Raw genomic sequence first — 21,978 nt, forward strand, 5'->3', positions numbered from 1 at the left:
AGACAAACACACATCCATATATCATAGATCAAGATTTGTTAGTGCTCTGCAATCCTAAATAGGGCCTGTTTGTACCATACCATGTTCTAGGCAGTACCAATGTTCTGGGGCAGACCCGCTTTTGATACTCCAGCAGCCACTATCCTAATCAATTCCTGTCCACCATGGTCACGTCACTAGCAAGAAGATTGCTTAGGATACATGGGGATATCACTGGTGGATCTCATTGCAGGATCAGGTCTAATACAAGACAGCACTACAGCTCTCTTCAGCTTCACTTTGGATTCTTTTCGCTAACACCAGGGCTGTCAGGAGCAACACCACTGTGGGGTGAGAGGCGAGTCACACTGTGGGATTCAGCACAGCAGCTGAACGGCAGAAAGGATTATGATGATTTGGCTCTTCTGAACATGAACCAGTTTCTTCTGCTATGTGTTTATACAGTTCCTGGCTCTATGACGACCCTATGCTGCTTGGACCCTTGGGGGGCTATCACAGTGCAAATATTTAATAACAATAACAGCTGTTCTCTGATATAACCATCCACCCAGAGAAGATAATTTAGCTTACCAGATGGACGCCTGCGCTGCATTTAGGCTTAATGCAATGGGAAGCATTGGCTGATGACCACGGTATGATCTCTCTCTTAAATCCCTAAGTGACAGGATGACTAGGTAAATGACAAGAGCTGGTTTTTCTTAGTTGTAAAAATTAGTTTCTTAACGTTACATTCCTTTTCCTGTCTACGTGTAGACACTACATTCTTGCAGTTTCAGTCAGACCAGTGGTGCTCAACCCACGGGCTGCTTGTGGCCCAATCAGCACACAGCTGCGGCCCATGTGACCTCCTCTGGGCCATACAGGTAGTATATAGAGAGAGTGGATGCGGCCTACGTAACCCATGGAGAGCTGCATAACCCGTGGTTGAGCTCCACTGAGTCAGACGCTCATTTAGCAATGCCGTGAGCTGTTAAACAGCTGCTGTGCCCCGGAGTAGGCTGTGTCTCAGGGATAGCTGAAATGAAGCCTGTGCATGACAGAGTTGTTGAGTGCTTTGGGATCTGGTTTGAAGGCGCTGGGGCTTTAAGGAAAACAATAATTAGCACGAGCATGAGACAAAATCATGAGAGTTGGTAACACTGCTGCAGCAGCATAGTTTAGTGGGGATTTGCTGCTCCCCACCGTTCTGCAGGGGGGTGGCTGCCCGCTGGTGCCAGTGCTGGCCATGCGTATAGGGCCCGTGGGCCCTAAGGGGATGTGGGGCCGAATACGCCCACAGTTACTATGGCCGGCGTGCAGCGCTCACTATGAAATACTGCCTCTGGGCATTACCAACATGTGGCCTGTCTTGGGGGGCCATTTTCCTGTAGCCTTAAACCCTACAACCAGCACTGGAGGGCACCAGAGCCCGAGGCAGCTTGCCAGCACTAAACATGGCTCGACACCTGTCCCTTCCTTTGAACCCAACGCAGTGAAGGCCAGTCCCGCTCTCTGCCAGGATCCAATATGGCCTCCCCAGTCTTGTCACTGCTGAGGCTCGCCGGGCCCTCATCCAAGATGGCGGCGCCCCAAGCCAAGATGGCAGCTCCCACGCACGCGCTTGCCTGTAACTGACATGGCGGAGAGAACGTGTGGTTCAGACGGGCACTGAAGCCTGGGAAGGAAAGTGCCAGGAGTTAAGATGGCGGCAATAGAGGTGCGGCTGCCGGTGGCCCGCAAGCTGGTGGCCCAGAGCCTAGCGCAGGGGAGCGACAAGCACCTGGTGGCTCCGGGGGACACGATCACCACAGACACGGGCTACATGAGGTGAGGGGCCTCCCCCAGATTTCTTCCACCGATAGGGCCCTTCCCCCCAGCTCAGAGACTGTGGGGCAGGGTCCCTTATCCCCCCAGATATGAGGCTGTGACTCAGCCCCCCCCCGGCGCATGGGCTATGGGGCAGGGTCCCTTATCCCACCAAACAGGAGGCTATGGCGCTGCCACACAGCCCTGGGGCATGGGCTATGGTTCCTTATCCCCCCAGACATGTGGCTAGGGTGCAGCCCAGCCCCCCTCCCCAGGGCGTGGGTTATGGGGCAGGGTACTTTTGTCCTCTAGCATCCCAATGGCAACCCTCCCTTTCCCCCCATCCTAGCAGCTAAGGCTATGGGGCAGGGTCCCTTATACTGCACGGAATGGGGCTATGCTGCAGCTTCCCTGTACCCTTTCTGAGGGTTGTGGGACAGGGTCTCTTCCTCCACACCATCCCAGTGGCAGGGGTTACTGGGAATTAACAGAGTTCTCCTTCAATCCCATGTTTTCTGGGGGGCTGCTCATTCCTCCCTGCCCCTGCTTCTATCCCCAGAGTCGAGTTGCAGAAAACGGCTTCTCCTCGGGGCTGGGGCCGCAAGCGAGAGTCATTGTGGTTACTCAGGGGACCCCTGAACACTTGCTTGCCCTGCTTTGGTTTCCCCTCCAGCTCACCTTGCTGGCGAGGGGTGGGGTGAGGTCTGGTGTGGTGTGGTGTGGTCTGGTCTTCTTTATCTGGCTGTTAACTTCTCAGTGCCCTCACGCTATTGCTTGGCTCATGCTTAGAACTGGCCCTAAGTCACTCTCCCTCTCCGCAGTGTTGGGGGGGGGGGGGGTTTATCAGTCTCACTTAAAGCTGGACCACTAGTGCACATGAGGATGTAGGCTGAGCTATGTCACCACCTGCAGGTATCTTTATTTCACAGACTCTTCGCTGGGAACCGGGTAGAGAGACCTATCTCAGCCCTAGAGTGGTGGGGAAATAGCCCCCTTTCTCTTTCCTGTTTTAATTCTAGGGAGCTTGGGAACTCTTTCCCTAATAACTCTGTGACAGTTCTAAGCCAGGGGTGCGAAAAGGTTGGTTGGCCAACCCCAGGGTGGTCGGGATGGCAGATGTATGTGTGGATGTTTGATGTATTCTTTTTTGGCAGGGGCCATGGCACGTATATGGGAGATGAGAAACTTGTAGCATCTGTAGCAGGTGCTGTGGAGAGAGTGAACAAACTGATCTGTGTCAAAGCTCTGAAAACCAGGTGAGAACAGACTTTGAGGCAGAAGTCATTTTCTGAACCTATTTAGAAATCAGATGTTCCTTCTGTGTAATTCCTAGCACTGCATTTCCCACTTAACGACTTCAGAGAGGGTGGGCGTAAGCCAACAGATGGTCTCAGTGTGTGTCCAACAGTGGGAGATGTTGGGGTGAATGTAGAAATTGTCAGACTTTATCAGATCAATACTTCCGTCTACACCAGATTGGTGGATTTCATAGCCATATTGTTCATGTATTGTTAGACCAGAAGGGACCATTAGATCATTTAGTCTGACCTGTGTAACACAGGCCAGATAATTTCATCTACTTACTCCTGTACTGAGCCAGTTATAAATCCCTGGTAATAAAGGTTAGTACTGGAAACACTGATGCTACAGTTTGCACAGGCTCCAAAGATGACTCTTGCCAGCTTGGCCCTGCTTTTTTTTTTTTTATGCTGTGTTTTTAATCAGTCTCCTGCTGATACATGTATCTGAGTCGAGCGATGTGTCTGAGCCAGTCTGGGAAGAGGTTTGCTTGAACACAATTTCCCTTTTTGTCTTGCTCCCAGGTATAATGGGGAAGTTGGTGACATTGTGGTTGGGAGAGTCACAGAGGTAAGGCGAAGGAGATCCTGGCCACTGTTTCCTGCCAATGACTCGTTTTCCCTGATAACACACTAAAACCAGAATTACACTTGTCTTACATTTAAAATGTAAGAGTGTTAGTACAGGTTAGTAGTGACAACATAGGACTGTAATTGGTGCATCTGTGTCTGATCAGTGACATTTCTAGTGTGCCCAGCACCTTAGCATCCAGCCTTTTTAGCACTTGCCACTGGGCATTGAGGGAATTCAGCATCTTACTGTAGTGGACCTTTCCTTTTTTAAGATCCTGAATTCTATTCCAGGCTGAGCTGCTGTGTGACGTTAAGGAAGTCATTGCCCATCTGTAGAATGGAGATGATATCAGCCTCCTTCGTTAAAGGGACATGGTTAATGTAACATTTAGTTGGAGTCTTAAAAATTGATTTAAAAGTCGTTTTGTGTGCTACATCTGTGCCTGAGATCCCCTGTTAATGTTCTTAGTGGATGTTTGTATCGGGTGGGGTATGTTCACATAAACAGAGAACAAGACAAATCTCGTCACTTACTCCTTGTTTTTGTTTGTATGAAGTTCCTTGGTTGGTGTTGATTGCTGGGGACTCTGGTTCTACTGGCCATTAAAAATCCTGCTCCACTGGTAAGCACATGATTGATGTTTCAGAATAACAGAGGAACTTCTCTCACCTCCCCCTCAGGTTCAGCAGAAACGATGGAAGGTGGAGACCAACGCCAGGCTGGATTCAGTCTTGCTTCTCTCATCCATGAACCTACCAGGAGGGGAGCTGGTGAGTGAATGCCAAGTAGCGTGTTGCTGGATTCCTTTCTTGCTGCTCAACAGCAGCAGATGTGAGGAGCTAGGCGCTGAGATGAGCTGCGAGGCTGCGTATCTCTTTCCCCAGTTGCTGTTGCGAGTGCAGCATTGGTGCCCAGCTAATTCATCTATGCATGCAGGTCTGCAGGTTAATCTGCTGTATCCCTTTCCAGGACCTTCTGCATGAAGGCAGCTCATCCCATCAAGTGTCATTCCATCTACATAACTGATACACTCGGTGGATAGGACTACACTTGAAGCTGGAGATGTAATGCCCAGCTGGGGGGAGACATACCCACCTTCGCCCTGATCGAGCTAGCATGCTAAAAATCGTGTGTAGCTGCAGCAGCCTTGAGTGCGTGCCTGCCAGAGGCACTAGATATGTACTCGGGCCAGCTGCTCGTGCTGCATTTTTAGCGTGCTAGCTCAATCAGAGCTAACACAGGTATGTCTGCTCAAGCTCAGAATCCCATTCCCAGTTTGAAGTGTAGACGTGTATCTGTTCCTGTAGCTGTTGCACCTTTTACACTTCTGGGTTATGAGAATCATGGTACTTTGAGATAGAGGAGACGTATTGGTCCCAGCCAGTCAGCTACCCTCATCCTGGCCAGGCTGGATTGTTCCTACAGCATATTCTCCAGTGCCTTACCCGATCAAAATGCGTCCAGCAGCAGAGTATCCCTTGGAAGGCTTTATGATCTATAGAAGGAGGCAGGTGCTCTACCTGCTGATCTAAGGAGGCCATGCCCATAGCTTGTGGTGGCAGAACTTTGTGTGGTGGACGGAATTAAAATGGATGGGGATCAGTTACTTTTTCACATAACTTTTCCTCCCTTTGTACATTTCAGAGGAGGAGATCAGCGGAGGATGAGCTTGCAATGAGGGACTATCTACAGGAAGGGGATCTTATCAGTGTATCCTTCCTTCGTTTGCATTTAGGCAGGAAGCGTCTGTGGGTCTTTGGTGCATAGCCGAATGCCGGAAGATTAACTCTCTCTGTTAATCAGAACATGAGCCTTTCTTCTTCATATGTGTGACCTAATCCAAGAGTTCTCTCCTCCACCGCTGACTGAAATAGGTGGGACAGGAAGGGTGTTATCCTCCCCTTTGTTTCCACCTGACATTTTTCCGCCTCCCCAGTTCTGTCTGGCCTTAGGTCCCATTTTTGCCTAAACAGTAGGTGTATCATGGTCAGGAGCACTGGACAGCCTCTCCATGAGGCTCTAATCCTGTTCTGGGATGCTTGCTTGAAGGAAGCATCTGTCCTAGGATGGCTGCTGGAGGTAAACAACATGTGCACACCATCCCTGAAGGCAGAGATCATCTGCTGACCATCGTAGGAGACACTCAGTCTTAGACTCTATAACAGTGGGTCTCAAACTTTTTTACTGGCGACCCCTTTCACATAGCAAGCCTTTGAGTGCGACCCCCCTAATAAATTAAACACACTTTTTTATATATTTAACACCATTATAAATGCTGGAGGCAAGCGGGGTTTGGGGTGGAGGTTGACAGTTCGCGACCTCCCATGTAATAACCTCGCAACCCCCCTGAGGGGTCCCAACCCCCAGTTTGAGAACACCTGCTCTATAATCTGTTTTATCTGGTGATCTCCTAGGCTTATCAGGCTGGTCTTACTGCCGGTCTGAATGCTGTTCCCCAAATCCTTCACCTCCAGTTTGCTTCTTCTGCACGTTTGCCCTCGCTCCCCACTTCCCAAGGACTAATTGTTGGTGGGCTAGCTGGGGGATGGACCTGGGCTTGTGGGCCTGTGTTGTCTTGGATGCCAAGATATGCCACTTTGTCACTCCATAGCGTGTATTGCATGGCCCTTTGTGAGGCTACCAGGCTGAGAATAAAGATTGAGCTTTGAGCCCCTAGGCTGCCCTGAAATGACCAGGAAAGTACCATCAGACAGCAGTGCTGGGGATTGGTGGAGAACTATGGGATAAAGGGAAACTCCACCTGAATATTTCGTTTGTGGGTTGCCCAGCAGGAGCGATGGGAGGTGGGGGAATGAAGGCTAGTGGGGCTGGTTGGAGGCAGACTTCTCTTTTCCTTAAGCAGCACTGCCAGGCAGAAGTCCAGGCAGTATTTTCTGATGGGGCTGTATCACTGCACACACGGAGTCTGAAATACGGGAAGGTGAGGTACCGAGCAGATTGCTACTTTTCCTTGTCACTGGAATTTGTTTGGCTGTGCACCAGCGTAAATGAGAGCAGAGTTGGCTCCCGAGTGCGGGGTCCTTCAGCATGAAGGGTTCTAGATAAGAACAAGATTTTGTTACTAACCTGTATCTGCAGGCTGGGAAGATGAAGGGACTGGAGCCCAAAGTGAAATAAAATGCAGAGTCCCCCTGTGTGAAATGTATCTTGTCCATTTGCCCTTTAGCCCTCCCTATCAGCAGTTACAGATAGTGAACCCCTTCTGGGTATCAGAACCCTGGGGAGAAATTGCTCTTGGCTGAAACTTCCTGATAGCTCTTCCTGCCCGGGACTGCCTGGGCCTTTTCCTTCTCTCTGTTGCCCCAGGACTCGGGGGCTTTATGTGCTTGGCATTTGTCTCTGGTCTTGTGTGTTGAAATAAGTCAATGGGCTGTTTGTAATTAGGCTGCAGTTCACAGTTATCAGACCCGGGATATTAGCACTTCAAAGCTGAAAGCGGAGCAGGATTACTGTACAAAGGGTGAGGGACGGTGACTGGATCAAATGTGCCGCTAAATGGAGCCTCTCTCGCTCTTTGCCTTTCGGGAGGGCTGGATGGGATGTTGGTATGATCACGATATTAGTACATCTCTCACTGAAAGCTTCCGTAGACTCTTTGTCTTTAAAGGGCTGCCTGGGCATTAGTTAATCCTCCCAGCACGCTGGAGGCAGGCAGGGTTGATATCCCCATTTCCCAGATGGGGACAGCAAAGCCCCGAGTTGAAGCTGACTGGCTCCCAGACCACCAATGGAGTTGGTGTCAGTGGTCGGGCCACACCCCTCTCTTGTTAAGTGTCATGCTCTCCTCTTCAGCTTGGCCAGGGTGTGCTCGTTCAGGTTTCTCCCTCCCTCGTGAAACGCCAGAAGACTCACTTCCATGATCTGCCCTGCGGCGCCTCTGTGATCCTTGGCAACAACGGCTTCATCTGGATCTATCCAACGCCCGAGCAGAAGAATGAAGAGGCAGGGGGCTTTGTCACCGATTTGGAGGTGAGGAAACAGTGCTTCAGCGGTGGTTGGGTTGGTTAGTTGCTCGTCAAAAGGCCTCATTATCAAGCTGTATTTCAATAGCCTGGCGCCAAGAAACAGGACCCTGGTATCTATGGTAAAGGGAACCTGTGTCCAGGGAAAGTGCTAACCTAAGGGCTTACACACATTTCATAGCATGGCCCACGCCTGAATAAAGAGATTGTCACTGCGGCATCTCCCCTTTCGTTCACAATCTCGGAATGTCCTGGAGGACACGACAGCAGTTGCTTATGTGGAACACATGAAGGAAATATTTATATCTGTAGCAGTTTGCTAGTGTGAATTAGCAGTTGGAAACAAGGAAGGGAGCCACTGCCATGGGAACAGGCAGGTCTCTGGGAACCACCACAGCTGGCTCAGTCAGCACCCCCATGATTTGTTCACATATCTAACGCACAGTGAACTGCTAGCCGAATTCCTAGCCCTTTAATATTGGCAGTAAACCGCATGCATCCTAGCTGAAACAATGGACTGTTCCATTAGCACTGCCTGTGTGGAGTGAGTTGGCTTGTGTGGGGAGAGGGTTTTCCTTGCACAGACAGCTGCGTAGCTTCATGGTGATAGTCTGTGCTGCCATGCGGGGCGCCCAGGTTTAATGCTTGGTCCTGATCTCTCTCGTCCCTCTGGTGTGTGCTGCAGGCCTGGTGCACTCAGCCAAATTAAGGAACAGCATCAATGGGCTACAAAAAGCTGCAGTTCAGCTTTTGGATGGCAGAACGTTGCCCGAGACATGGAATTTTAGGTGGGGAAGTGGAAGGAGGTACACATGGGGAATTGGGGGAACCTTCAGACAAAGAGTTTTCTGTCTGAACATCCAGGCTTCCTTTATAGTGGAGCCATATCATGGGCAGTGAGTAGCTGTTGACCAGAACTGATAGACCACATTCCTTAACTGGCAGTGTGGAAAGAGCCCAAGATTCCTGGCTCCCAGTCCTTGCTTTAATCACTAGTTCCCCTGCCTCCTTAGACGTTTGAATTCACTTTCAGGGACAGAAGCTGTATTACGTAGACGATACAAGTTACTGGATGTGGTTTTCGGTTTGGAGTGATGCTTGTGTTGTCCTAGACCTCCAGTACTTCCTTGCAAATTCATCCCTTTCTCACATTCCGTGTTTTTCCCCTTTTGTCCTTGCTTCCCTTTCAGCCAGTCTCCTTACATGACCGGGAGGTAATCTCACGACTCCGGAACTGCATCCTGGCTCTGGTTGCTCAGAAACTGATGCTCTACGACACCAGCATTGTGTACTGCTACGAGGCCTCCCACCCCCATCAGGTACTGAGTCCAGTTGCTGCTTTCTTCCCTCCCTGCTGCACGGGCCACACCACTTTACCCCAAAGCCAGTAGGATAGGGCATGCCTTCGCTGCCTGGGATCCACCCAGAAGGTCCTCTGTCATCGTAAGCGGCAATATGATGTCCTCTGTCACAGCGTGAAGCAGATGGCTGTGGAAAGGTGGGATGGGGATGGGTTGAAAATCCCTACATCTGGTAATGTTCAGCTTGGGCTCTATAGAAACAAATATCTCCTTCGCTAGCAACGAAAAGGTTTCTTCCCTGCATGAAAGAACAGCCCCTTCCTGTCTGATCCCCATCAAACCTATTGGGTTTGGAATTGCACCAGGATAGGGTGAGGTGAGGAGGAGGTGTCTCACCTAGAATGGACTGGAAGGTCAGAGTTTTGTCTTCTCTCTCCCATATGCACATCCCCTTCCGATGCTGGAAGGTTCCTGGTGCCCGACTTTCTGTAGCTGGATATGGTGCAGTCAACGCCCCTCTGCCCCATGATTTGTTAATGATTTTAATGCCATATGCTATCACAGAGATCCCATCAACAAGCCTTTGTTGTTCTCCTATCCTCGCCAAACAGACAGACTTAAAATGTCTCCTGCTTTCATGTCCGGTGTCAGCCTCCCAGGCACGGTGGGACATGTAGTCAAGCTCCACCTCCAATATAATGCTCCCTCTTAAGTACCGAAGCACATGATTTAAGAAGGGCTGTGGTGTCTGTACCCTCAACTCAGTAGGTATAGAATCGTAGGGCTGGAAGGGACCTTGAGAGGTCTTCTAGTCCAGTCCCCTGCACTTGTGGCAGGACTAAATATTATCTAGACCATCCCTGACAGACCAGGCAAGACTCATTAGTTCCCCTCTCGTGCCCTTGGGTTAGTTTGCTGTCAGGACTTGGGGCATCTGTTGTGATTGTTGCCAGTAGAATCTGCTTGGCCCACAGCCCCCGTGTTTCCATATGCTGCATTAACACCTGCCTGCAGTTCATTGCCCTGTGCACCTGGCATGGCCTCGTCCACTTCATGTGCCGGGGTCACAACTGCAAACGTTGCACTTCTCCTTTTCACTGCAGATCAAGGACGTTCTCAAACCAGAGGTGATGCAGGAGATTGTGCTGGAGACCCGGCAGAGGCTGTTGGAACTGGAGGGATGAGGGAAGGAGATATGGCAGCTTGGAATCCCGCCAAAGCAGCATTGACTCCCCAACTTCCTGCATTGCCCCAATCCCTTAAATGTCTTTCCAGAGCTCAGAAAATACAGGATTCCTTCTGGTTTGTAGGGCAATGTAAACCCCTACAGACTGGACATATGGTCTTTGTGAAGAGCGGCTGCCACTGGGATGTAGCTTGCTAGACTGGTTGCCATGGTGGGCAATGTGCTTTTAAAGTGCCCCTAACGTGGGCCACATTGTTAGGACAGAGGAAACAATGTATTTTGTTTTGCCTTATGGTGTGCGTCTGTCCCCCGCCCCGGCCGTTCCCCAAGGATCACGTAGCCGGTCCCAGCAGTGGTTGATCATGACAGTGATAGGAGTTCTACCAATATGTCCTTTATTCAAGAGACACATTTTTTCCCTCAAGACCCACATTACAGCTACCCATCTCCAAAGGACGGGACTCATCGCCGAGCCTGTGAATGGTTCTGTCAGCGTGCTGTGCGGCTCTCTCTGCCCCCTTCCAAACACACACTGGATTTGGATGGTCAGTTCTTGCATTTTCTGCTCTTAGAATATAGCGTACAGAATGGTACAAAGACCTGCTGGTGCCAGGTGGCCATCTCACTGCGTATTGAGTGCCCAGAGGTAGTAGTCAGGCAAGGTGCCTTGATCCTCCAGAGCAAAAGGCTTCTTCCCATCCCATGCATGGAAGTGATGATCCCAAGTGTTTTATTTTGTAGGTCTGATACTGTGAGCTCTGGTAGTGAAGGATTTAGCTGTTGTTTCCTACTAGATTTTTCTTTAAAAAAATCTTCAATAAAGAATATTTTTTGAGAGAGAATCTGTGAGTCGTTTGTTTGGATGAGCTTGTGTCCCACCGTGATGAACTGGGTCTCACTAAGGAACCATTCTTAGGTCAAGTCCTTCCTGTACAAGGACGTCAGTGGCTGCACTATACCCTGCTGGGTCCCATCTCTTCATCCTGCCTGTGCAGAAGTGGCTGAAGCATCCCTTGCTAAGCTATTGCTAGCTGTCTGTCCCTCTCCTCTGCACCCACTCTCCATCAAGACGTTGCCAGCCTCCCTGCATGGGACATCTTGCCCTGCATGGTGCTCCTGTGTGGTGTTCGGGTGCTCAGTGTAGGGTGACCAGATGTCCCGATTTTATAGGGACAGTCCTGATATTTGGGACTTTGTGATATATAGGTGCCTATTATCCCCTACCCCCGTCCTGATTTTTCATACTTGCTGTCCGGTCGCCCCAGTTCAGAGTGGCCTTGCTTCCAGTGGTTCCTATACAATAGTTGCTTTCCTGAAAGATCCCTGGGGAATTAGGTCAGGACCATCCGGGCCGTCCTAAGGAGGACTCCTCACCCCTTAAAATATGGGTCCTCCCTGGGATCCTCAGGAGAGTGTGAGGTTAGTGGGTAGAGCAGGGTATGTTGAGTCACAACTCGCATTTCTGGTTCCTGCTCGACCACTGTCTGCCATTTCTCTGTGCCTCGGGTTTCTCTGTCTGTAAAGTGGGGATGATGCCTGTTTTATAAGGGAGGTCAGAGACTGAATTAATTGGCTTGTAAAGTGCTTGGAGATTCTGGCTGCGATGGGCCCATTGATAGAACCAAGAAACTTGTCCTGTTTGTGGTTTAATCTAATACTGATATTGAAAATCCTCAGCTCAGCCCTTTGCTGCAGGAGCCTTTGCTCCAAGACTTTCCATGGGAAGCAGATATATGCCTCAATTTGCCTTCCATCTCCTTCGTGTTGCCCCCTGCAGTTGCCTTTGACTAAGCACTAGGTGGCAGTTTCCACTCAAGTTTGCAGAATTTCAGCCTGCTGCACTAAGCTTTATATATTGCATCTTCCAGCTGTTAAATGAGTATTTTGCATGTTCCATGTAATGCATTCCACGCAGCAAGGCCCAGGAACCTTTAGTGACCAGAGCTGTGATCTGCATCTGAGGTTTGAGAACATTTCCTACTAAACACTGTGACAAACACATCATCAAGTTGGGAGGAAAAGTCTGGATAGATTACCTCCTTAAGAGCTGGTTTCAGAGTAGCAGCCGTGTTAGTCTGTATTCGCAAAAAGAAAAGGAGTACTTGTGTTACCTTCGAGACTAACCAATTTATTTTATGCTCAAATAAATTTCTTTGTCTCTAAGGTGCCACAAGTACTCCTTTTCTCCTTAAAAGCTGGAGCCTGTGAATGATGCAGGCACCTCTGCCATTCAAGTATTCATGGAGGAAAACAACCCAAGAAGACTTAACCACAGGGGTGTCCTTTCACCATTACCCTGTACGTGTTAGAATTGGTTAGCAGCATTTATTTTCCTTGTATGATAGCAGATTATGTTCTTTTACCCAAGTCACTGAGTCAAGATTTTGTTTGTTGCTGGAAAGGGGGAGTTTGGGGATTTTTGCCCAGCTTTAGTATGTAGCTTTTAAATGCTATTGGGTGTGGAGCAATATAAGTAGCAAGACAGTATTCAGCAATGGTTCCTGCTTTCCAAGGGGATTGACTCAGGCAAAAGGCGGCCAGGTGAATTACCCACATTCTACCCTGTATCCTTAACTACTCTCTCTGCCTTTAAACCACGTTCAGCACCTTAACCTGGTTTAAAAGTGGGCTGAGGGATGAAATTACTGCTCTTCGCTGCCTCCCAGGAGGGTTTTGTCAGCTGTCATCCAGAAATGGCTTGATTGGAAATTGCTATGTGAATTTAAAATCTTGCCATATTTCTGGACCTCTGGCAGCCTCACACTACAACCCTGTAATAGTACTTGGAGGAAGGGGGAGTGCAGATCGGCTTAAACCTTTCTTGAAAGTAGTTTAGCTAATATAGTTGAATGATGTGAGAGAAACCAATTTCCAAATGAGATTAGTGCCAGCAGAGACTGAGTTGCTTGGCTTGGATTTAGACCCACGGCTATCTTTCCTCCCAGCGCTCTACTGTAACCATGGGACCTCCTCTTGTCACCAGCAGGTTCAGGTTCAGGAATGGAGGAAGAAAGGAGCCTGTGGTGCCTCTTCTTGAGTGGATCTCTAATCAAAATGGCCCATGGTCAGGCTCAACTTTCAGAGGAAGAACAAGGAAGGGCATCTATCTATCTAACAGAAAATGTGCAGTGTCTTTGCCTGTAGGGGGCTTCTCTGATAAGACCGCCTTCCATGCCCCAGTTTGTCTTTCACCAGCCCCATCTTCCTCTCACATGTCTACGTAGGTCACACGGGTCGATACACATGGATCTGCAGCCGGAGATGGGTGAGAAGTTAGTTAAAAATCCAGCCCATCTGTTTCAGATCTGAGCTTTTTGTTTCCTTTTGGTTTTAGCAGAGGAAGTTTCCAGCTCTTAGTTAGAGTCCTTGGACGTGTCAAACAGGTGAAGGTGTGTGAACATATCAATTACTGTGAAGCCAAGTAACTAACACTTACTGGTCCTGCTGGGCGGGGTCCTCTGAACAGAAGCATCAGCACAGGTAAGGGGCTATTTCCTTTCATGTGTTCTAAGAAATGGAATCTGATATTTTTTCTAAATGGCCACTAGAGGTCTCCAGTGGTCTATGCAATTCCTGCTAGTGCAGCAAACCCACAACTAAACCCTGAAGGCAAGTTGCAAAGGGCATTTCTGGGGTTCACATAGTCTCTTTATTCAATTCCTGAACTGACATGTTCCCTTATCTGAGTAGGCTGCTTTTGATTCCTGCCCTTCCCCATAACTTGCACTGAGAGGGAGATGAGCCTAGGCTGGGATTTTCAAAGGAGTCTTAGGCTGTTAGGTGCCAAACTCCCATTAAAATTGGGTACCTAACTTCCTTAGGCACAATTGAAAATCCAAGCTTTTGTGAGAAGAGGATCCATCACTGTCTTCACATGAGCCTGCCCTGTCAGCTACCCTGGGGATGGGCAAAGAGTTTAAAACTTGGAGCTGATTGCCAAGTCCCTGAAACAATCTTTAAGCATGGTCGCCGTGCTTGTCCCTCTCTGAAACAGAGATGGAGCAGTCCCTGCCCCAAGGAGTTAACAGTCTAAATGACTGAAATAGCCAACAACAGGATTTATAGACTCTGCAAACAGCGCTGAAAAACAGATTGGCTCAGGGGGATCAGCTGGATGGCTGCATTCAGAGAATGCTGCCAGGTTCCTGAACTTGTGCTTTTGGAAAAGAAACATCAAGCTTGCAGCCCATCCTCTGGGAAGAGCAAATAAGCAGCAGTGACATAAGAGAAATAATTCCGTGCAGGGCTTCACTGACATCTCTAAATCAAGAGAGGAAAGCTCATGTTGCCAGATGCCCAAGACAGAATTACAGGGAACAACGGGTAGAATGTGGTGGGATACAATGGAAGTTGTTGGTACATGGTAGACAACATAGATGGGGTTAATTCCTAAACAACCACATAGCATTTTACAGAGTCAGTTGTAACCTAAGGGGAGAGGAAGACATTTATGGCTTGTCTACACAGGGAAGTTGTCCCAGAATAAAGTAGAGGGTGAATTTAAAGCATGATAGCTATTCTGGAATAATTCCCTGTATGGATGCTCTTTTCCTTGAAATACAAGAGTCCTTTTCCTGGTTTAGCTTAATCCACTTTGAAAATGGATTATGCTAAATTAGAAGAAGGCAGTCTTTTTCCAGCATAACAGCGTTCACATGGGGAGTTCTTCTGGAATAGTTTATTCTGCAATAGTTATTCTGGTCAATTTCCCCATGTAGACAAGTCCTATGAGAGAGTAGTGAGCCAGGGTGTACAATGGGTCAGGTGATAGATCCAGCTTGGGGAGCAGTCTGAGCGAGCATTAGCAGGAGGAGTGGAGTTGCTGGGAGGAGCAGACAGGAACAGCATTGAGTGAGTAGACATAAAGAACAGTGGACACCAATGAAAATAAATGATCATTACTGCTTATGTAATTAGGTTAATTGTGGGCATGCCCTCTCAGTGGGCCTGATCCTGTGCAGTGCCAAGTACTCTCTGAGAGCAGCAACAACAACAACTGCTGGGTGCACCTGGCAGGATCAGGCCACAAGACTTGGAAATGCTGCAAATATCTCAGTGGGCACATCCCCCAATGTGGTAAAGGACTCTCTTCCAGGGCCCCCACCCTGGTAAGTACAGTGCCAGAGAGGCCGGCTCAGAGCAGGTCTGGGAGGAGGTGTCTGGCAAGCAGGAGCCCACCAGCGTGCTGGGCGCTGTGTGAGCACGTAGCAAAAGCCCACCCTTGACCCACACATTTTACAATCTAATCCCCCCAGCCGGCCGAACGGGGGACGGAAGGAAGTGGTATTATCCCTATTCTACAGGTGGGGAAACAGAGGCACGGGATAGTGTAACTGACTTGACTTGCTCCAGGTCACATAGGAGTGGTAAGGGGTGTGTGTGTGGGGGGGGTCACTCCCACTAGAGACCCCCCCCCCAAGCTGCAGTGGGACTGTCAGACAATTGGGTACAGTTTCCCCCCTATCTCCTCTGACCCCTCCCCCCACTTCTCCTCCCCTTCCCCACTTTTCTCCCGCGTCCTTCGCCCCGCCCCCCGCCCCGCCCCCGCCCGCTGCGTGCCCCGCCCCTCGCAGCCTCGCTCGGGCGCCAGCAGGCTCCCGTCATGGCCGCCGTGTGCCGCGGGCTCCTCTCGCCCTGAGCGAGCCGGCAGCGGACCCCCCAGCCCGGTGCCGGTGCCGGTGCGAGCCCCGCGGCGGCGAGGCGGCCGGAGGCAGAGGCGGCGGCTGGCCGGAGGCAGGGCGGGGATGTGACTGGCCGGGGCGGGGGGGAGCCGGGAACTCGCAGCCGCCCCCGGGGGGCCCCAGCCCCGGCCCCTTAGCCCGTCACTGCCCCCGCTCCCCCCAGACGGCAGCCCTGCCCCGTCCCTCTGGGGTCCCCTCCCCCCAGGCTGGGGCTTAATCCCTTCCCTGCCCTCCGCCCCAAGGGGCTTCCTCCCTCCTCAGACTAGGCCTTGCCCCCCCCCTTTGGGGCGTTTGATCTCCCCTCTCCCCCCCACCAGCGCTGAGCTTCATCCTCTTTGTTTCCTCTCCCCACCCCAGACTGGGGTTTGACACCCTCCCCCCTTGTCATACTGCAGTCGTGTCTCTTCCCCCCCCCGCCCGCCATTATTCTGGCCCCTGGGAGCATTCAGGGCATGTGGGGATTAGGGTTCTTGGCCTCTCTAACTCCCTTGTCAAGCTTTGGGATGATCAGAAGCCATAGCCTTGCTATAACTCACCAAGCTGGCCTTTCAAAGTGTTACACTCTCCAATTGGGATGAAGCCAGCCCGGTCACCCCAGCTTGACCTTTTCTGGCTGCTGTGCAGAAATCTTCCTCCTGGAGAGCATCACTGGACTAACGCCTCTTTCCTGCCACCAGCATCGAATGACCTGAGTAGAGTGGCATCTATATCCTTCATGAGCAATAAGGAACAAGTCAGGTTTGGCTTCTCTGCCTTATAAGCAGCAAGCTGGTGCAGATGGGTAATTCGTTACCCGTCATATCTTGATGATTGTTATTGCTTCTGCTCCAAAATGATCCTGAAGTGCCCAATCACTTGCTTCACTTTACCCAGAGCATCAGAGAGGTAGCAGTGGTAAGAGTGGCAGAAAACCTGTTATCAGAGAAGGCAAATCTGTTGGGCTTGGATGACTGCAAATTCCACCACTGAAACATCCCCCTCACTCCAAAGTCATTATGGATCCCCAAAGACTTTGAACTGTCTGCACCTTGTTTATTTGGAAATCTAAAATGACTCTAACACACTTGACTCTCTCTGACTTTACTAATACTTGAAGCCAAATCACTGGCTTTTTGGCCTTTATTAACTAAGTGCTATGCAAAAGAAAAGGAGAAAAAAAGAAACCCTGACATTGATTGCAATGGGAATAACTATTTCCTGCCTGGGTGACCCTATATGTGGTTTTCTTATTGGTAAGATGAACTAGTTCCCACTTACTCAGTGGAAGACTCATTACAGACAAGAACTTGAAACTTTGGTAACACTTGTAGCTACTAAGTAAGTGGAACATCTTATAACTCTCAGCTTTGCATAAAGCCACCTGAAGAGTCTTGTTGCAGTTTTTAAAGAGTGGAAAGAATCTGTGCACCTGACTGAACTCTCTGCTTAAAGTGATCAGTTTGCTGATGCAGTAAACGCAACAAACGCACACATCTAAAATATTATTTTACTTCCAAATTCTCTGCCAACCTGGAAGATCAGGGATCTCCGTCTCCACACCCTTCTTGTCCTGGGAAAGATTGCCTATTGTTACTTTATGGGGCAGCAGCCTGGAAAAGTTCTTGGGGACCAGAGGAGGCCAAGTCTGCCTGCCCTGCACTTTATCAAAGGAGCAGGGAAGAAAGAATCATCTAGGCATGGAGGCCCACATTGCAATGTCTTCGTGGAACATGGTAGGTGTTTTGATTGCTGCTCTGTTTGATTTGTAGTTAGCCTGCAAATTAGTGTTTTCTTAAATTGTATGAAATGTTTTGAAAATGTTTTGAAAGAACATTTTGAAATCTTTTCAAAAAGAAGGGTATTAGCCTTTGTGTCTTCCCTCTTCTGCTCCCTAAGGTTTCTGGTGACCCCTCTATGTGATCAGCTGGTAAGATCATATTTTTTTCATGGTTAGATTGCTGTTTCCTAGTTTTGTGAAACCCCAGTGGGCATTCTTATATAGCTAACTTCGGGGAAAGCAACTTCTTCATAATGTTATCCAGGGCAGACATTTTAGAAACATTTTTTTGTTTTTTGAATCCTTTGAATTCTGTATGTAAAAGATTTGGACCAATTGACTCAAGTGAGGATGCTGTGCTTCATGTCATGACTAACCTTTTTTGCGTCTACGTAAAGGGCAACTGAAATATATCACTTTTGTTGAAACCTTATATTTACTATAGTAGTAATACCCAAGACAAAGAGAACTGCTTTGTTTTGTTTTTTACTTTGTGTATTTGACATCTTTTGTGGACGCTCATTTTCACTGTGCTCCTAGGTAGCCAGTGAGGCCTCAGTCCTGTATTATGATGCTCATGGAAGCAGAGGTGTTCGCCTGTGTGAAGCACCTTGCAGGACTGGGAGCTTAGTGTCACCTTATGTTTGTGTGGGCCTTGCACCCAGTAACGGGACAGAGAAATGTGATTTTTAAAGCTTCCCCCGCATTCCCCCCAAAAAAGGGCAGTGGGATTCAGGGGCAGGTTAAATGTATTTTTAACTGATTAGATTTCAAGCTATGGTTCCCCTTTAAAAGACAGACAGACAGAAAAATATGTTGCTGAAATGTTTCTTTTACTAAATCTCTATCCCGCACTTACTTTGAGTTCAGAAGTTCTTCTGAGACAACATGCTACTAACTGCTTTCTTAGGCTAGAAAATATGATTCTGACAATGGTCATTTAGCATTTTTATTCCACTCAGAATAACTTTATTCATGCAGGAAACAGACCAGCATTTGTCATCTTTGGCCATCAGATAACTTTGAAAGCTTTGCTTTCTCTGGGAACACAATTAAACAGCAGGTGAAAAAGTTTATTAAAATAAATGCGCCCGACACTTATTTTGTAAGGGGACTTAATTTGTGAAACTATTCTTCATCCTGAATTTCCCAGTGTTCAGAAAATTCAATATCATTCTTAGCATTATTTGCAGACAGATGCTGCAGAAGTCTTAAGTGTGTTTAAAATATTAAAATAATCAATGATTAAAAATGATTTGTATTTCTCCCCTCTTCCCACACAATGTGTCCGTACAGTGATTGTTTGAAAAGTGAAGCTAATTCTTGGGAAGCTGGATGATAGGCCTATGACAGCTGTGGTATCAGTGGCATGTTCGCACTGCAAAAACACTCCAAACCAAGTATTTTATTATTTTTTAATCAAATACACATGTCTGCCCCATCTCTGTTGCCTCTGCTTCTCTAGACCAGTGGTTCTCAAAGCCGGTCTGCTGCTTGTTCAGGGAAAGCCCCTGGCGGGCTGGGCCGGTGTGTTTACCTGCCACGTCTGCAGGTTCGGCCGATTGCTGCTCCCACTGGCCGCGGTTCGCCGCTCCAGGCCAATGGGGGATGCAGGAAGAGCAGACAGCATATCCCTCAGCTCACACCGCTTCCCGCAGCCCCCATTGGCCTGGAGCGGTGAACCGCGGCCAGTGGGAGCTGTGATCGGCCAAACCTGTGGATGTGGCAGGTAAATAAACTGGCCCTGCCCGCCAGGGGCTTTCCCTGAACAAGCGGCAAACCGGCTTTGAAGAACCACTGCTCTAGACAGAGCTTCAAGCTTAGATGGGATGGAGCGAGAAACAGAGTACTAAACTGCAAGTAACACAATATTCCAACTGAGTTTGGTGTTTTGATCTGGGAGTCAAGGCAGAAATCCTGCTTTTTGATCATTTTACAGGAATAGACAGAAGGTAACTTTTTGTCAGGATGACATGAGGTCAGAAGAACCCAGCACATTTACAAGAAAAAATATTGTCTATTATGGCAATACTCCATATGTCCACAAGAGACCTCAGTGTCTTGATTAAAAAAAGAATACAACTTGAAAGGGAACCTCAAGACTCGTACATCTGTTAAGGGGACTGCAAAAGTTCAGTCTCGCTTATCCACATGAGGAAAAGCTTCTTACCTCAGTAGCGCAGCTAGTATTTAAGACTCTGCTGCTGTTTCTAGTCATTCATCCCTGTTTTGGGCTTGGCATAAAAGCATAGCTCCTGGCTGAAACCTTGCCTACAAAATGTTATCTTGGGAATGAATTATATGTAATTTTTTAAAAATAGTCTGGTTGTTTAGGTTGTAGAGAGGAAAAACATAGCTTCAGGTGCTCCCCGTCTCTCTCAAATTGCGTATCAGTAGTTTTCTTGCCATGTAAAGAAAATAGTCCATAATCTGTCTTTATTGCCTTTTGGTATATGGACAGAGAGTGATTCATATTTCACTTCTTATTCATAAAGCTGCTGTGGATCATATGGTATAAAAACAAATTGGGATTCTTTTCAGGATTTTAAAATCTAATTGTTTTATGTAATTTCTCTTTAGTATTTTCATTACATGGTTGCCTGTAAGATCTAAATCAGTGTGTGCATGTTCTCTGCCATATTGTGTGCACCATCTTGTCCCCTGGAAAGTCAGGTGTCTCGTTTTCAGTCAAACCTAATGCGTATTTAAAGAGAAACTGGAGGCTGGGCTACCCAAGGTAAGGTCTCAACGAAGGGACCTATGTCATCGCAGATAGCTGAGAGAGGAGCAGCTGGAATGGCTTGTCACCCGCAGCAACGTCTGTTTAAAAGAACACTATATTTGGCCTTGGCACAAAGGTGACCTATTGAACAATTTTTAATATTCTTTTTATAAATCTCTTAGCAAAGTCCATGTCAGTCTATGTCTTTTAAAAATGATTGTTAGTGTTAAAGTTCCAAGGAAGGAAAGTTTATAAAAATAATTAATGGCAAAAATACATTGATAGGTTTAACTCTACCATACACAGAATGTCCCCATGAGAGAACAGAATTCCATTGAGTGGACATTATGTATGGGACATCTGTCACCCTTACATCAAGTAGTACCTTATTTAATAAGCTGTCCCATTGATTTCAGTGGAGCCACTTTCAGAGCTAAGTTCTATTTAATATAAACCTGACAGAACCACACCCATATGCAATGTTTAAAAAAAATCTCAAATGCCTGAGTGTTCTGCACTGCTAGTTGGTTAGCAACGTGGTTAAAGTGTAAGTAATTATGGATAACAATGTACATCAAAACAATCTGCATGAGAATAACTCCATTTTTAGCTATTGTTCATTATATAGTGCCAATAATGCCCTACATGCTCTCAATATGTAAAAAGACAAGTCATCAGACTCTTGGCCCCACTAATGTCCATCTGTTCTACTGGAGTGGTGCAAAGGGGCCTTAAATGTCTCCTAAATGGGCAGTTGAAGCTTTCCCCACCATGGGGGAATCCTCAACTGGTGTACAGCTATCAGAGCTTCTGACTCTTCCTTCTTCCCTTCCTGCCCCGATATCGGAGCTGTTCTGTGGGCTGGAGTTCATTGTGATCCTTGCCAACATAATGGCTTCTAAGGGAGGGCAGTTCCAAGCCAGTTACAGCATCCCTTAGAGTACTTTAACGTGCACCACGGGCTGCTTCAGTTCCTGGCCAGCCTAGGGTTAGGGGAAGTGGAAAGGCCACCTGTACCTCTCCTCCTAATGTGATGAGCTCATGCTTCTTTCAGCAGAGGACTGAGTCCAGGGTCCCTGCCCTGAAGAGTATACAATCCATGTCTGCTCTCTCTTAGAGGAATGAGCTTTTCTTAAGAGGCATGCAGCATTTTGTACAAAATGGAACGACACGTGGCTTCTTTAGTATTGTAAGACAGTTGAACATAATAATACAACCATATTATATTAAATACAAATTACAGTTAATGGAATGCTAAAGCACTCACGTCAAGAAACGCAAAATTGAAGTTCTCATAATAACCTTAATTTGCCCTTTTTGTACTCATGGAGCCTTCATTTACCCTTGATCTGCAGCTGCTCAGCTCCTTTTCAAATGAACTGAAGTGTGAGTGCATATCGGAGGGCAGAACTTGGCCCACTGAATGTTAAAATATACATTTGGGTTAGTAATAAAAAAAAATCCATATGTATGATGGATGGAACTTAACCTTATTAAGAAAACTTTAACTTTTGCATTGTTTGACTTGAGTGTAGTGTAAGATTATTAATAATTTAAATTAGTATATATTTTTTGATTTAATTCCCTTGATTTTTTTCCAAACACTAATGCTACACACTCTTTATTGATAAATGCTAGGATACAAAGAGAGACTTCATTTTTGTTAGTATCTTTACACCTTGCCCAGAAACT

At 47.8% G+C, this 21,978-nt stretch overlaps 2 protein-coding genes across 4 annotated transcripts in view; both read left to right on the top strand.

Moving 5' to 3' along the window:
• The first annotated feature begins 1,614 nt into the window (after positions 1-1,614).
• Positions 1,615-10,969, top strand: EXOSC2 (exosome component 2). The gene is made up of 9 exons (XM_077835950.1): positions 1,615-1,806; positions 2,940-3,041; positions 3,609-3,654; positions 4,338-4,427; positions 5,302-5,367; positions 6,530-6,598; positions 7,471-7,647; positions 8,831-8,959; positions 10,045-10,969. Exons 1-9 carry the CDS (start codon positions 1,682-1,684, stop codon positions 10,123-10,125), a joined length of 885 nt encoding a protein of 294 aa, XP_077692076.1. The 5' UTR covers positions 1,615-1,681; the 3' UTR covers positions 10,126-10,969.
• Positions 10,970-16,297: 5,328 nt separating this feature from the next.
• ABL1 (ABL proto-oncogene 1, non-receptor tyrosine kinase) overlaps positions 16,298-21,978 on the top strand; it is a 120,624-nt gene continuing 114,943 nt past the window's right edge. For 2 of the 3 annotated variants that reach the window (XR_013348185.1, XM_077835870.1), the window contains exon 1: positions 16,298-17,520. Coding sequence is in view for 1 of the 3 variants with exons in the window: in XM_077835870.1 (XP_077691996.1) it covers positions 17,385-17,520 (136 nt within the window). In the remaining 2 variants the exon portion in view is untranslated. The remainder of the gene's footprint in view (positions 17,521-21,978) is intronic. The other variant, XM_077835872.1, reaches the window with a different exon arrangement.

Source organism: Eretmochelys imbricata, chromosome 16, assembly GCF_965152235.1.
Source record: "Eretmochelys imbricata isolate rEreImb1 chromosome 16, rEreImb1.hap1, whole genome shotgun sequence".
Taxonomy (NCBI): domain Eukaryota; kingdom Metazoa; phylum Chordata; order Testudines; family Cheloniidae; genus Eretmochelys; species Eretmochelys imbricata.